Raw genomic sequence first — 15978 nt, forward strand, 5'->3', positions numbered from 1 at the left:
GGTTTGAACCACGTGCTCCTGTGAACAGCAGCTCTGCTGAGCACCCGCGATCGATTCCACACTGTACCACACACCCTGCTGTTTGCATTGAAGGAACTTCCAAAGGTCTGAAACCTTGTTTCTACCAAAAAGACACAGGGCTGCTTACCTGGCTACAAATCAGCATTTCGTCATCTTAAGGGATGCTAAAGAGTTGTTTGGGTTTTTTCCCAAAAAACTTGTGAAACTTTTACCGTTCGGTACTATAGTTGAAAACCATCAGCCTGCACAGTGTGCAGTAAAGCATCCAGTGAAACGCAGGAGCACCCCTCTCTCAGACTTGAGGAAATACTCTTCTGGAATGCGCTAGCGATGGGAGGGGAAGAAGGAACGTGCTACAGCCATCTCCACAATTCCTTGTCCAAAGCGCAAGAAGAAATTCAGAATCCAAAGCACAAGCATCCTTCATTTAATTTCCTCATTCATCCCACAAACGCATGCAGCTATTTCACCGCTTAATTGTCCCCGCAGGTTTTTTTCATGTGCGTACTTTCATAATGGGATTCATTGCTCATTACAAGTGCCTGTAAGGTATGTTTTAACTTATCAGATAAATAAGCACATCTAGGAACATCACGTCATGATTTTTGCTAGTTTAATGTATCAGCAGCGCTTCTTGGCGAGGGCAGAGCAGCGGACATCAGTAGCAGACTTAAAAGCAGGACAAATACAAACAAGAAAATACATTTGGTGTCATTGTTCCTACACCCTCAATAGTTCGTTAGGTCAGTCTGATGCGGTTCTGAAGGACAGAAGACAGGCCCTCGTGTTCCACGGATGCTCTCCGTTTCCAGCAGTGCTCTGATGCGGTTGTCACCGGCTCCAACAACGGCGTGGGGCGAATCCGGTTCTGCTCACGCAGCGCCCACCGCGGCGAGGCTGCTGGGGGAGACAAACGGAGCGTCGCGGTGACCTCCCAAACCCGTTACCGGGGCAGGGAAGGGAGCCCGACTCCCGCGCCGGGGAGGGGAGCGTACCGAGGGCTCTCTGCAGCTCAGGTCGCCTCCAGCTGCTCCCGGGCGGCGTCGAGGCGGCGCTGGAGGCGGCGCTGGCGCCAGCGGAGGAACCGGCGGCGGGCACGGCTGGCCTGCCAGCCCACCAGCACGCCGGCAGCGAAGGCGGCCAGCAGCGCCCAGCGAACCACCCGCGGCCGCAGCGACTCCAGAACCATCCCCGCTCCGGCTCCCGTCGGGCTCGGCGGCGCCTCCCGCTTCCGCCGGGGCGGGGGCGGGACCCGGTAAAGGCGGCGGTGGACGGGGAGGCGCAGCGTCTGCCCGCACCATGGCGGAGGCGGCCTCGCAGGTAGCGGAGGGGCTCGGCGGGGTCCTGCCAGGGAGGACAGGGGTCCTCTCTAGCAGAAGAGGGGTGCGGCTGTGCGGCACCCCCTGTACCACTTCTTGACTCTATAACTGTGCCCTGCGGTGAAAGGGACCTGCTTTGAACGTCTACTTCGAGTTTATTTCAAGCTCTAACACTTAACTGACCAGCTCTCTGTGTTTTTCCCCTTTCCACAGGATCTCCTGCTGGCAGCAGCATTTGTCTCTGATGCACAATACAACAGAAATATTCCTTTTAAGACCTCCCCGGAGGCAGTCAGGTAAGGAGGTCTGTGTCTCTGCAAACACCCGCACTGTTGCACTGGAGCAGAGCTCTGCACTGGTTTCACAGGCAGCGTGCAATGCTGTGGGGTACTCAAGCTGAGATGGGGAGAACCGACCACAACTGTGTCCAAAGAATAGTAGCCAGCAAAGGTTGGGGACCTCAGGTTCACCAGCTGAATGCTGAGAAGGTTGGGTGGGTGAGATGCAAAGAACTGGCTTTAAGCTGAAATGCATACGCTGAATGGGGCTTAGTGCATCTGTATGTGGAGGATGGGAAACAAAACCTTGTCTTTTGCTGGACCAAAAAAAATAATAAAATCTTTCAAGACTGAAGCTGTAGCGCTCTGTGGGGATGAAGAGTTTGGGAAGCTTGGTCAGCTATCACGTGTGTGGCAAGGTGTGCTGGCGTGTGGCTGTACTGGCTGTGAGCGGCAGGATTTTGGTAGCAGGGGGCTGCACGGTTGGCCTGTGTGGGAGAACAGTCCTGTGCCAGGTGGTCACAGCTGTTACCAGTTAGCTTGGCAGTGGGTGACACCAACCCACTGCACACCAAAACTTCAGCTAATCAAAGGAGTATATGGCACATCTGCTCAGGTGTACTTCAGAAAGGGTGGTAGGTGCTAGGGGCAGGAGTAATTAAAAGCTTATGTCAATTAGCAATAAGATAAGTGAAACTCCCCAAATCAAGAGTGTTTTGCCTGCAAAGGTGATTCTCTTCCCTTTTAGGTGCTGATAAGAGGCCCAGCAATTTCAGTCAGAGGTGACTTTTTCCCTCAGTTTTGGACTCCTTTAGGCAAACTATTTTCTGATGTAAAACTTGAGAGAAGGTGGCTAGTGTAGAAGGGAAAGGCAATGTACTGCCAGCAAAACAGTGTGTGAGCTTCAATGACTCCTGTAGCCTTCCCCGCAAAACCCTTCCTTTTACTTAGTTCTTATGTCTTAGCTAATGAAGCTTTTTTTGTGTATCCTGGAGACACAAGTAAGGTTAAGTATGTTTGTTAGAAAGGTTTTGAGCAGGTGTACGCTGTTTTGTAGGGGTAATGTCTGTCTGCTTTGTAAAAAGACAGACTGCGTGCATATAGTTTTGTCCTGACCAAGTATGCTTAGTATAAATAGTAGAAATGAGCAGGTTTTATTTATGTGGCCATGTCTTGATGGTGTTATTAAGGGTATGATACCATGTCACCTGTATAATCACCTGCCCTTGTGGCTGTTACGTAGGTGGTTATTGGGCAGATGAGATGATTGGCAATGTTGGCAGCTTTTTTTATTGGCAGAGAAACTATATGCTCTGCAGATCTGCTCTGCATCTCCCCAAAGGAGCCACCGTTGCATGCCACTGTGTGAAACCTCCTGTGGGAGGCTTAGAGCTGGATGCATTCATGGTTATTGCTAGCATTCCCCAGAGGTTTTGCCGCCATGAGGGACAGAATACTGCTTAAGCTCTGTACAAAAAACAGTTTACCATGCAACTTCATACTTCTCTCTGGTGGCTTTTCTTATCTCTTTGCTTTTTAACCTGCAAAGAAGGGGTGTTAGATAACTAATCAGACTTTGTTTGCGTGTTGTGTGGATACCTGAGCTTAGCAGAAGTTTGCATTCAAATTAGGAACAAGATAATTACAAAAAGTAAGCAGCTTTACCAATTCTGTATGTTGCAGTCTTAAACTGAATTGAAGAATGTCTATGTTCCACCTTCCTGGGTTTTTTCCCTCCCTGAAAGGGAGTATAGTGTCCATCATCTATAAGACTATAAGGAAGGGCCAGGAAACAAATTGCCAAATCCCTGCCTGTCAAAAATTGTGCTACTCTTACCCCTCTTCCTCTCTGACTGTTTGGGACAGCATGTGCTGCTCTTCCAAGATGTGTTTGGTGAGCCCATGGGTATGTGCACTGAAGCCGTTATTTATGGTGCCACAACCTTCTTCCTACAGGCTTTATTATCTCTATAACCACTGGATTATACGAACAGTCACCTACTTCTTCATCTTTCTCAACCTGTCCCTTGCAGTGTTTGAAGAACCTGCTGTGTATCCACTCCCCTTCCTGGTAAGTTTTCAGTGTAGAAGCAGCAGTGCAACTAGTATTGCATTGCTTGGTAGAGCAAGAAGGGGTTTATTGCTTGAAACTAGTTGTCAAAGGTGTCAAGAGATAACTGATGCTGTTATTTCTGCTGATATCTTTTATCTACTGAAATGGGGACGAAAAAGGGGCATGGGAGCTAGATGGGGACTAGACAGGGAGCCACCATGGCTGTCAGAAATGCATTGCTGATGTGACTGTGGACAAAGTCATGTTGCTTTTTAGCATCTCTAAGAACAATTCCAGCCTTCTATATGACTCAAGTCCAGTCCTCACGTCTGAAAGCAGAATTGGAATGTTGCCCTTAGGGCTGATTTTTCTGCAGCCTTTATTTGTTCTGCACTAGTGTGTTTGAGAGATGTACTCCTTGAATCCTAAGCAAATCCAAATTTACTGTCTCTAACCTGCCTGTGGCAGGGAATTTTGCAAAAGGAAGCCTAAAAATATTGCTCAGTGCTAGATCTGTGAACCTGTAAAACAGTTGTTGGCAAAAACCCACTGGAAAAACTTTTATGCTGATTCTTCCTGTTTTTGCCTTGTCTGTACTCCAGCCTGAACATCTTCATCCATGTGAAAAAGGCTAGCCCTGCCCTTGATTTTCCTGACTTGGACCCCTTCTCTCTCTGCAGGTCACTTCTCTGGTTGAGGTATTGTGCCTTCTGGTGTTCTTTGGCCGACTGACGCATTTTGCAAAAGTCACTCTTCGCAATGTATTCTGGAAGGATACCAAGAACATCTGCATCATGGTTGCAATCCTGGTGAGTTAGGTCTAGAGGAGTCTCCAAGGTTGAAGTGGCCAATGTGGAGGTGGCTTTTTCCTCCTGTTTCTTTCCTAGTAACATAGGCCTGATACACAAGGGCTCTACAAGAGCCTTGGCCAAATAAACCAACAGTTGGGCCTGTTCTCACAAACCTGTCGTGCGTGCATCTGTCTTGTATCAGCTAACCCTATGGTCTTCACAATCTAGACACGTTTCCAACATTACTTCTGGGAATTTTCCTTCTCTACAGTTATCCCTAACAGACTTGGCCATATATGGGGTCCTCAGGATATACAACGTGAGCAGCATTAGATGGTCAAGAATTGTGAGGCCCATCTTCCTGATCAACTTTGCAGAGAGTCGCCAGGTAAGGAAGAGGTCTGGTGGGATGGACCTCTGGTGCAGGGTCCTATTTTTGGACAGCCTGCTGCTTTCTGAGATCCAGGGGATTTAGTAGAATGGTTTTGGGGCAGAAATGGCAGAATTTAGGTTCTTGTGAGTTAAGGTTTCTTTCAGAGGGTGGGGCCTGAAGCAATAATTTGAGATGGAGAAAAGGGTCCATTCTAACTGGTGCTGCTTGGGTGCTGTGCAAAATACCAAAAGGCTTTTCCCTGTGCCTATGGGCTGGGTTGTTGCTGTCCAGAGCCCTGCGCATGCTTGGGACTGGAACTAGAGCTTCTCACCAAACCCAGTGCTGTGATGATTTAGGGAAGGTCATGCTTAACAAAGGGCAAAACTGCATGGAGAAGAAAAAAATCATTCTTGTAAGGTCAGCCCATGGGCTATGCTTAGTCCAGTCTGTGTGGAGGAGCAGCCTCTGTTTGCAAGCAGAGCTAGATGGCCTCCTCAGAAGGAGGAAGCACCGCAGACAAGAAAACTGTTTCTCCCTGGGTCAGGGACCAGGTTACTTATTTCTGGAATTCTTCTAGGAAAGCAAGCACAAGTGTCATGCTGTTCCTGGAAACTGAACTTGTAGTCCAGATGGGTGATTTGGACTCTGATTCCTCTTGTCACAAGATCTTTGCCCTGCTGCCTGAGACTGTTCTGGTCCTGACTTACAAATGAATAAACTGCTGTGGTGCAGAGGCCTGGGGGAGGGAGCAGTCCAACTCGCAGGCTAAGAGCACGTATAACTGCAGAGCACTGGAGCAATGGGCTTCTGTCCCTGGCAATTTCCCTGGAGCAAAAGCATCTCAGCAGTGCCACAGAGATGTCCTCTGTCCCTTGACTAGCTGAGTTCATGATGGCATTTAGATACGGTCTCTCCTTCTAGCATCTCCTCTGGGGAATGAGGAGGAAAGGTCTGGTATTCTTGCACAGGTTTTAGCAGGACAGAGCTGTCACATCTGGGTCAGAATCCCTCCTGTTGGGTGACAGAAGAGTACCTATGTCCCACTTTGCTTGCCTATCCCTGTGTAGGTGTTTGATCCAGATGGGATGATGAGGGGGAAAAGTTACCATCTTGCCTCTAAATGCTTCCCTTCTCCCTGACAGATTCGGAGGGCCTTCCGCAGCATCCGCAACACACTGCCAGAGATCACCTATGTCTTCTTGCTTTTCATGTTTAGCCTTCTCATGTTCTCCCTCATGGCCTTGAAGCTGTTTGGTGAGAGGTGTGAATACTACTTTTGCTCAGAGCTCAGTGGGAAGAATGTGTGTGATACTTTGGGGCAGGAGGGAATCTGGCAGCTCTAAATGATTACTAGTGAATACAAGCACTGCTGATATGTGCAGTTCCTGTGGTGGCCCACGTGATCTCTGTGCTTAACTTCAGATTGTCCTTTTTCTCCTAGGAATCTCCAGACAGCAGAAGGCTTGCCATATTTCAAAAACTACCTAGAAATTGTGTTTGACCTCTATGTGCTGGTGACAACAGCAAACAGCCCGGATGTCATGTATGTATGCTGAGCTTGCAGTCTTTCTGTTGTGAATGCTGGTGTCCTCCTAGTGGCAGGATCTCTGGTTAGAACAATACTATTTTGCACAACAAGGTATTTCAGAGTAGCAACAGGGCTCTTACTCTTCCAGCCTGCAGGGGCTTCATGAATTGTCAGCCATTTGTTTTTTAAATGGCTCTGAACTAGAATCTTAGTTTAGGAAGACTTTTAGATTAGATGCATTAAAAATACAGCTACCCAGTAGCTGATGAAGGCTTAAACCTGAGGGATACACACACACACTCTTTGATTAAAACCCTTTTCTGAAAAGGAAGTGTGTCCTCTAGTGACCAGATACCTTATTCTCTCATAATATTTGCAGGGCTTTCCATGCAGGCCTTTTTAATTTGCGCAGCTGTGTTAAAGTCATGTGCGGGTTGGGCTCTCCAGCCTCATTTGTTCTAACTGCGTTCCCATTTCAGTTTGTACTGTGAAGGTGCCATCAAAGAGAGGGGCAGGGAGGAACGGCACACTCATTTGTGTGCTGGAGATGTACTGAACAGAACGGGGACGGAACAGTTACAGGGACCCTGGACATTTAGACTGAGAAATGCTGCTAGTCCTCTTAAAGTTAAGTGGAAGGGGAAGTCTGAGTGCACTGAGCTTATGACTGAGACATCACGTCAAGACTCTGCACTTACCCTCGTTGGTAGAAGCTTAATCTCTGCTCTCTCTCTCTTCTGCATCCCTTCAGCTGGGGCCTGGTAAACTAGGATGAAAACCTAATGGAAGAAAACCGTTCTCTAACTGAATTAATGCAGTTTTTAGCTGGGGTATTATCTGGCAAGTTTTATCTGGATATCCAAAACAGTACTTAGAAATCCGTCTGGAAGACTGGTTTATCTAGTTTCCTTGTTTGTCTGCCTAGCAATTAGCAGTCTCTCTCCCATTCTTTAGGATGCCAGCATTTGACTTCAGCTCATGGTATGCCCTGTTCTTCATTGCCTTTGTCATCGTCAACACGTATATCTTCATGTCTCTGTTCCTGGCTGTTGTGTACAACAACTACAAAAAACACCTGAAGGTAATGTTTGGAGAGATGAATTGCGATCGGTGACTGCCTGTTGTTCTGTATAACCTTGTAAGGAGGCATCTGGCTTTCCCTTGGAAAGCTTCTGCTTCTGGAAGGTGTGGAGAAGGGGATACAGCGTCTTGCCTTTGCTGATGCTCTGCAAGTAACAAGCACAGGTCCACCTTTCATATCATGGGAATTGTTGCAAGTTCTGCTTTTAGTATTTAACAGTGAAATATTCTATGGTGCTGTGGACCCAAGAAGCTGCAACAGATAGGATGCCATTGTTTCTGCATTATTGCTGTTAGAGATTTAGTCCTAGCTCAAAAACGATGTCTCTATGCAGGAAACTGTTTTCAGTTGGTTATAAGCGCACAGCACACTTTTTCTGCCACTGCATGTGCTCTTAAAGCAAAGGGAATGTAAAGGGAGGTCTAAGTAAATCAGAACTCTTGCTTCTTCCACCCAAACTGACTAGGTGCAGTTCAGTACTTGTGATCAAAGGGTGAGAGCTGGGAGTTCCTGGGCACTTCTGTGAGGGGACTGGCTCTTTCTCAGTAAGCAGGCTGCTAGGTCTTCACAGAGGCTGCAGTCTCCCAAAGGTATAAGGTTCTTTAGCCTGCTTGTAACCATGTGCAGGAGAGGATCTCTACCCCTGATCTCAGCAGTATTCACTTAAGGATGGAAAGCATGTGTGGACACACCCTCTTTGACCTGTGGGCATGCAGATCCAATGATCTTTGAAAGATATCCCCCCCATCTCCTTCCTCTTAGGCAGTGTCCTTTTGTCTTTTCTTCTGTTTTTTCAGTGCATCTCCCAGCAAAAAACAGTCTAGTGATCCTTCCAGGGTGCTGTCCAGAGGGCCTTTGGTTGCCTGTTAAATAGTATTTCTCATCACTCCCATTGACTGTGCTGTACTTTATGTCTAATATCACTTCAAGTGTGTTCCTCTAAGTCTCTTCTTGCATCCCTGTGCCATGGAAAATAAGATATTTTTTTTTTATTAAAAAAAAAAAAGTGGGGGGAAAGGTGACTGAAGCTGCCTGAATCCTGATACTCTGTCTAGAATGAGATCCGTAAGCTTGCTTACATGAAGCACCGCAAGATGATAGAGGCCTTCAACCTTCTGAAGGAAGAGGAAGGAGCACAGTTTGTGGTTAGAGAAGCCCGGTGGAAGCAGCTTGTCAAGCTGGTGGCTCCTGATATCAGCAACTCCCACCGAGAGCTGCTGCTACGCATCTCAGATGATGAGCAGAAGGGTTTCATAGGTGAGCAGTGGGGCACTGCTATGCTCAAGGGACTGGGGAGGCACCTGGGGTCAGGAGCCTGATGCTTCAAGGGTTTTGGCATTGGGATTTGTGGTCTGTAATGGACCCAGAGGGACACTAGGCCCCTCTTCCTGCTTCCCTCCAGATTGCTTAAATCCTGAAAGGTTGTTCTTTCTGCCTGTGCTGTAGCCCGTGTCATGTATGCTGTGGGCAGCTCTTCATGGCCATTTGACATCAGGGCAAGCTCGCCATGGAGAATGGGACCTCCTGTTCTCTGCACAGGACAAGGAAAGCCTCCCTTGTTATCAGATTCCTCCAAGCAATGTGGCTTCTCACACATTCCTCTGGAGCCTCTCACTCTGTTCCTGCTGGAGACAGGCTATCAGGAGAGATGGGTCAGTCTCCTCATGCTAGGTCATGCCCATCCTGATCATTAAAGGTTTGTGTTGGTTGTTGGCCTATGGCTTGAGCCAGTCGTCCATGAATGGGGCAGAGGAGCTGCTTGAGTACTGAGTTCAGGCTATTCTGTGTTGAATACCACTTAGAGCATGTGCTTTGCCTGCTGCAGTGAACAGATATTGAGTCCACATTTCTGCAACTCCTGTCCATATAGGTTTGTATTTGCCAGACGTTGTCTTTTTTTTAATGACAGCAGACTGACGTGTACTGCTCTCCCCTACTGCAGACAAGAAGTCCTTTGTACAACTGGCAGATCTCCTCAACATCCAGGTGATTACCCTGAAAATACGCAGCCATCCGCTGAGGCAATGGATGCCTCATGTATACAAGTCAGCAGTGAGTCAATTCCTGCGCAGGATGGTAAGGCACAGGTAAGCCTCTACTGGTGGAGCAAGCAGCTCTTAACATTCAGAGCAGTGGTGTTGCAAGCAAATGCTCAGCTGTGTGTCATGCTGGAAAGCGCAAAATGCATTTAGGCAAACATTGAGGGTTCTGTTTTTAAAAGTGCTCTGTGGACCAGCTCTGCTCTTAGCCTACCTTCAGTGGTGTGAAGAAACTAGACTTGGCTAATAGTGAGTCCATACCGCTTCCAGTCCTACTTGTTCAGATCTTCTATGGGTGCTATCTGTAAGTATTTTTTACTGAAAGCAAGAAGTGCTTTGTGGCCTGCCTTGAAGGACCAGACTAAATGCTTCACTTAAAGGTGATCTTATGTCAGCAGTCTCTGCTGCAAAGCTGCATATTGCTGCTTCATCAGCTCTTTCCAAGTTGGTACTATGAGCTCCTAGTACTCTGTTTCTCATCCGAGTCTTCCCAGAACTGAAGAATCACTGAGGCTGGAAGGAACATCTAGAGATGGTCTAGTATAAGCCCCCTGCTCAAAGCAGGGTCAGCTAGAGTAGGCTACTCGGGGCTATGTCCACTTGGGTTTCAGGTTTCTCCAAGGATGGAGATTCCATAACCTCTCTGCAACCTGTTCCAGTGTTTGACCACCCTTGGTTTAAAAAAAATAAAAAAAGCTTTCTGCTTAAATGGAAAATCCAGTATTTCAACTTGTGCCCCTTGCCTCTTGTGCTTTCACTGGATACCACTGGAGAAGAGTCTGGCTCCATCTTCTCTACACCTTCCCAGCAGGTATTTATACATACATATTGAGGTGCCCCTGGCCCTTCTCCCCTTCAGGCTGAACAATTTGTCTGACTAACCTTTAATCGCTTTTGTGACCCTTTGCTGCACTTGCTGTAGTATGTTCATGTCTCTTTTGTACTGGGGAGCCCAGATGTGGACACAGCACTGCAGATGCAGCCTCACCAGACTGAGCAAATGGGAAAAATTACTCCCCTCAACCTGTTCATGGCACTCTTGCTAATGTAGCTGAGGATGTTGCTGTTGGCCTTCTTGGCCACCAGGGTGCATTGTTGGCTCGTGTTCAACTTGACAACCAAGACCCCATTGCACCCCCTAGATCCTCTGCAGAGCTGCTTTTCAGATGGTTGACCCCCAGCCTGCACTGGTGCCTGAGGTTATTCCTCCCTACGAGCATTTCCCTTTGAACATGGTGGGATTCCTCTCTGCCCACTTCCTCAGCCTGTCCAGGTTTCTCTTACTGCAGCACGCCCATCTGGTATAGCAGCCACTTCTCCTAGTTTTGTCTTTTGTTTTACTCATCCAGTCTTTCTGCTTGAGAAATGCTGCTTGACTTGTTAGAAACACAGTTGCTGTCACTCTCTAAGAGTTTGTTTAGCACTGAGAGCATTGGCAGTGGTGTACCTTGAAGGTTTGTGCTCTGCTTTGTGTTGGACTTCAAGGGCAAAGCTAAACTCTGTAGTAACTTTCCTAAACTCTCAGGTTTGGAGAGAACTGGTGGGCAAAGGCAGGGGGCAAAGAACTCCTGAAATAACTGTGTAACTTCTACATTCTTGGGGGTGACACACTGATTTTTCTTTTTCCTCTTGCAGGGGATTTGTTTGGACTTACGATGTGATCATTCTAATAAATGCTATCTTCATTGCTCTGGATGAGGCAACCCCCTATATTTCCTATGCAGAGTGGGTCTTCCTTGCTTTGTATATAATTGAGATACTCCTGAAAGTGTACACTTACGAACCGAGGGCGTTCTTTGGCAAAAATCAGTTCTGGAACTGGTGAGTGGGATGAATGTTTGTATTAACGATAGTGTGAAATGTGGCGAGATCTTTGTGTTCAGCCTCTCAAGAACTGAAAGTCTCTTGGAGAGATGGGCTGCCTAACTCATGTGCCAGGGTGTAATTAAAATGATTGTATGCATCAGAGGACATTGTGCTCTTTCCTGGCTCAAACCTGGCTCTGACAGAGGCTATTGTTCTCTGCCCTGCTCTGCTGCCTCAGTCAAAGGCAACTCTGTAGCATGTGAAGATAGTGGCTGGGCAGAGGAAAGAGTTTTGCTAAACAAAGCTTTCCCATCTTCCCACACTGCAGCTAGTTTGAGATGGTGCAGGGCTGCCTGGCATAGATGTGAGGAAGAGGGCTTACCACTTTCATGTGTCGTGTGGCAGCTTAAGCACCTATTCTCTGTTGCCACAAATCTAACAGCACTGCCTTCCCTCGTGCTAGGTTTGATACCCTCATCATCTTCGCTGCTTTGACTGCAACGATACTTAATACCACCCTGAAATCGAGTAAGTGCAGTGTAAGCAGTCTGCATGCATCTGGGAAACTCGGTGGTCTTGAGTTGTCTTTTGCCATCACCTTGGGCTTGGGAGGCTTTTTGACAGGACATTAAATTTTCCTATAGGGTTTCTAAGAACTAACCCAGTCTTTTTTTCTTTTTTCTTTTTTTTTTTAAATAAATACCTGTTGTTATAAACAGCATTTAACAAGGACGTAATCATAACAAATGTAAGAATATTTTTTTATTTCTACACTTCCTTGCTTTTCTCCATAACAAAAAAAAAAACCAAAACCAAAAACCCTCTTGCTTTCTCAGCCACGAAGTACAACAGCCAACAGATCCTGGACATTGTCTTCATCTTAAGGGTCCTCAGGCTAATAAGGATCGTTGACAGCATTCAAAGGTAATGAAGAGAATGGGATAGGGGTATGGTTTTTGGGGCAGGCTGTGTCAGAGGCTGGCTGAGACAATGCCTTGAGTTGCTCTGTATGGCTGTTTTGGACTGACCCTGCCACTCAACAAAGCATCCCAAGGCCTGGTCTCAGTGTGCCTGGGAGGAGCTCAGTTGCTGCATCCTCTGTGGAGACTTACTATTTTTAAGGGCATGTGGGGACCACAGGCTGGATGGGATGTGACAAAAAGCAAGCATGGGCTTTAAAAGAGCCTCCCCATAGCAGGTGTTGTCATGAATCATTTGCTGTAGGTTCCGGGTCATCATGAATACGCTGATAAACATCGTACCGACAATGTTGACATTTGGTGGGCTGACTCTGGTAAGAAATCCTGGTATCTTAGCTCAAAGCACTCCAGTTTTACAGGAATGTTTTAAGTCTCGCGCTCGTGCTGTTTCCAAGAGGATAAATGTAAATCTCTGGATGGCAGGCCTTTGAAACTGTAAGTGTCCATTTGATTCTTGGTCATTGCACATGTAGACATCTGCAAAGGGGTTGGGTTCCTGCTGGTTTCCAGGTCAGGACATCCTTCTTTGCTCCACAGGGCAGTGAAGATGTTCTGTGTAGTCTGGGCTTCACTGTGTAAGGATTCAAACTATGGTTTGGGCAAGAAGCTGAATGAGAAACCTGTTTCTCAAATAATTTCCTAAAAATAGGTTTTCCTCTTATGATTTGAGAATACTTCATTTCCATGTATTTGGGCTGTAGTTCTTGGCTTATTATTTCTGACTGGTAATTGCTCTTGAGTGGGTCTCTTGGACTCTATGCTGCTCCTCAACAGCTTGTCATGTTGGTAAAAAATGGAAAAACTGTTGGAACTCTAAACTTGCCATGGGTCTTGCTGCTTGCTGGAAAAGCAGGCGATGGGGTTTCTTTTCCCAGGTTGTGTACTGTGTATTTGCTATCATTGGCATGGAGTTATTCCATGGGAAAATCCAGTTCTTCCCTGCAAATTCGAATGCTCCTTATGCACTGGAATGTGGGAACCCAGCTCTCAAGGATTCTCTGTTTGCCCGTGGGAAATACTGCAAGAACAACTTCAACAACTTTGTGTCATCCTTCATTGTCCTGATGGAGCTCACTGTAGTCAATCAGTGGCATGATATCCTTTGTGGTGGAAAGTCCAAGCTTGGTGATCCACACCCTTCCCCTTGTATCGCACACGCCCATGCACATAGTGCCAGACAAGAGAGAAACGGTCCCTGCAGAGGGTTTTGTTCAGAAAGTCATTTCTGGGCAGTGTTATCTGGTTCCTCCTGTAGTGCTACTTTACAGCAAGATGTTCTCCTCCTTCAGCACTCTTTCCCTTAACTCCCATTATACTCTTTGCCAATGGATTTGCCAACGTGACGGTTCAGCCTGCAAAGCTGTATTTCATTGCCTTTCACATTGTGATGGTGATAATTATTGTCAAGTAAGTTTTGGGTTGCTCTCATCCATTTTGGAGGAAAGTGGGCTCTGCTGCGGGTCCTAGGGTGACACACGGTGTGACACTTAGAGACAGGCGGGACATGTGTCATAGAAGAATCTGCTGCATCTGTTCTTATCTCCAGTGAGTGCTGCTCTGCCTTAGACCTCTCCATTTCCAGCAGAGGAGGGGATGGAGGGCTGGTGAACGGGCCTGGGAATACTAAGACAGTAGCTGATGCCCAAAAGGAGGGGGGATGCCAGTAAGGAAATGCTGCTGTGTAATTCTGCTCATCATTTCTTTCAGCATCTTTGTGTCATTCATTTTGGAAGCTTTCTTTGTGGAGTACTCCCTAGAGAAGAGTGAAGTAGAAACAGCCATTGAGCAGAAAATCCAGGAGCTGGGAATGGGAGTTCAAGAGTAAGCCTCCAGAAAGGGTTATGGTGGATGTGGCCAGATTGGCACATCTGATGAGGGCTGTGGGACTGCAGGAAAATGCCACCCTCTGTCCCGAGGTGTGAGCTGAGACTCCTCTTCCTTGTCACAACATCCTTGCTAATCTATCGTGACCATGTAGGCTTGGTCTAGATGTTAGCAGAAGGCTACTCACGTTGGCCTTGTCTGCCTTGCTGAGCTCTTCTAGCCCAGGGTTGTTGCCCAGAGGACAGGAGAGATGCTGGAGACTAAGACAATGACTGGTGCTTGCCCTGCCCCAGAGAATCCATTGCTGCTGGGTACATGTGGGCCTCTGAGGTAAGATGTGTCCCCCTGGTGTAACTGCTTGTCCCTCTTGTGTAGGGATGAGTTCCAGGATGAACAGCTCCTTGATAACATGGAGAGTGCCGAGCATGACCTCGAGGGGGAAGGTGGAACAAAGCCACAGTCTAAAGGGCTGGTGTTTAAAATTGCCTCCAAACGTAAGTGCAGCCCTACAGCGTGCCCAGTCTCTGGTTTAAGAGGCTAACACTCTGAACTGTCCCTGATCGTAGCACTCTCTCTGGGGAAGCTCCCATGCGCTTCTGCTTTCCTTGGGTTATAAAAGCCACTAAACCCCAGCTGGAGATTTTTAGAGAACCGTGGACACTCAATGTTTGCTGTTTTTCTATTTTTGTGGCACCTCCTTTTCCTCTTTCCTGCCTAGACCCTCCTACACACACTTATCTTCAGTAGCCAGTCTATGAAGATGCTGCCTTGGTGGCTGAGGTCCTGTTGTTGCCAAGAAAACTCGTCTTCTGCTTTTCTCCTTCCTATATGCACTCTCTGTTCCTCCTGGCTTGGATCATGGGGTGACTATATGCTCCTTTCCTCTAGCTTAATGACTACTTTTTCTTCTGGATTTCTTGCTATACCTTAGCAGTTCCCCAGTCTTGTGCTTCTCAGCATGGCAGCTCTTTGGGATCACAAATCCCCTGAAGGACACACAGCAATAGAAGTGCTTAAAATCTTAAAATAAAGGTCGTCTTCTTTGCAAGCGCTCGCAGTGCTTAAAAGTATATGGGGTAAAATACCAGGGAACATAATTTGGGGCATTTGTTTTCTTGCCTGTTTAGTGTAAAACATGGGAAGCGGTCTTTGAGCAAGAGCTATCTTAAGGTAGCCGCTTTCTGATGAGGAACAGGAATGGATGCTTACAGCGCCTTTTTTTTATTATTTTTTTTTTTTTGGCACTTGCAGGGTACAGGACGGTTGATGCTCTGCTCCAGCGTATGTTTGAGGCAGAGATCCCCCTTGAGGATGAAGGCCCTTCATTTGAAGAGATCTTAAACTTGTCGCCCGCCCCAGCTGTACCCAGTGATCTGACTTCTGAGCGTGCAGCGTAATGGGGGCAGTCACCAAGGAGAAGCTAATTCTCCACTGCCTGGATCTCAAGTGCTCCCTCGCTGGCTGCCTTCCCGCGTCTGGGGCCGGGTTACTTAGTGGAAGGGGCAGCTGATGCCAGAAAGTAATGTAAAGGAGTTTTATCCCATGGAAAGTCCAGTATAAATGTTGAAACTGGAACTACTTTCATGGGAAGTAGATGGAGAGTGATGTATCTGACTGTGTCAGTCAAGTAACGGTGCCGTATTCAGTATGTTATGAAATACCTATTTCTTGTAACTGAAATCTTGTATTACAGCACTTTTATATGCCTGTATGGATCGATGTAAGCAGAATTAAACAGCTCTTTAGTACATTAAATTCGGCAGTCTGAAAAAAAAATACTAATTGTCCCAGGATTGATAATGGTGCTGTATCATATGCCTGATTCAGGCATAAAGTCCTGAACCTGGAACAGGGACGGGACTTCCATGTTTGTTTGTAGTCTGAG

At 47.1% G+C, this 15978-nt stretch overlaps 1 protein-coding gene across 3 annotated transcripts; it reads left to right on the forward strand.

The window, feature by feature from the left end:
- The first annotated feature begins 1224 nt into the window (after nt 1-1224).
- On the forward strand, nt 1225-15869 carry LOC128907939 (two pore channel protein 2-like). Of its 3 annotated transcripts, XM_054197347.1 has the most exons (19): nt 1225-1341; nt 1554-1636; nt 3575-3689; nt 4352-4480; nt 4734-4850; nt 5978-6096; nt 6277-6378; nt 7318-7444; nt 8500-8701; nt 9387-9531; nt 11119-11304; nt 11753-11817; nt 12126-12213; nt 12514-12583; nt 13145-13364; nt 13586-13676; nt 13977-14090; nt 14469-14587; nt 15345-15869. In XM_054197347.1, exons 1-19 carry the CDS (start codon nt 1321-1323, stop codon nt 15488-15490), a joined length of 2259 nt encoding a protein of 752 aa, XP_054053322.1. In that variant the 5' UTR covers nt 1225-1320; the 3' UTR covers nt 15491-15869. The 3 variants fall into 3 exon arrangements, with proteins under 3 accessions (XP_054053322.1, XP_054053323.1, XP_054053324.1); XM_054197348.1 differs by lacking the exon at nt 4734-4850; XM_054197349.1 differs by lacking the exons at nt 13977-14090; nt 14469-14587.
- Nucleotides 15870-15978: the final 109 nt, after the last annotated feature.

The sequence above is a fragment of the Rissa tridactyla genome, chromosome 3 (assembly GCF_028500815.1).
Source record: "Rissa tridactyla isolate bRisTri1 chromosome 3, bRisTri1.patW.cur.20221130, whole genome shotgun sequence".
NCBI lineage: Eukaryota > Metazoa > Chordata > Aves > Charadriiformes > Laridae > Rissa > Rissa tridactyla.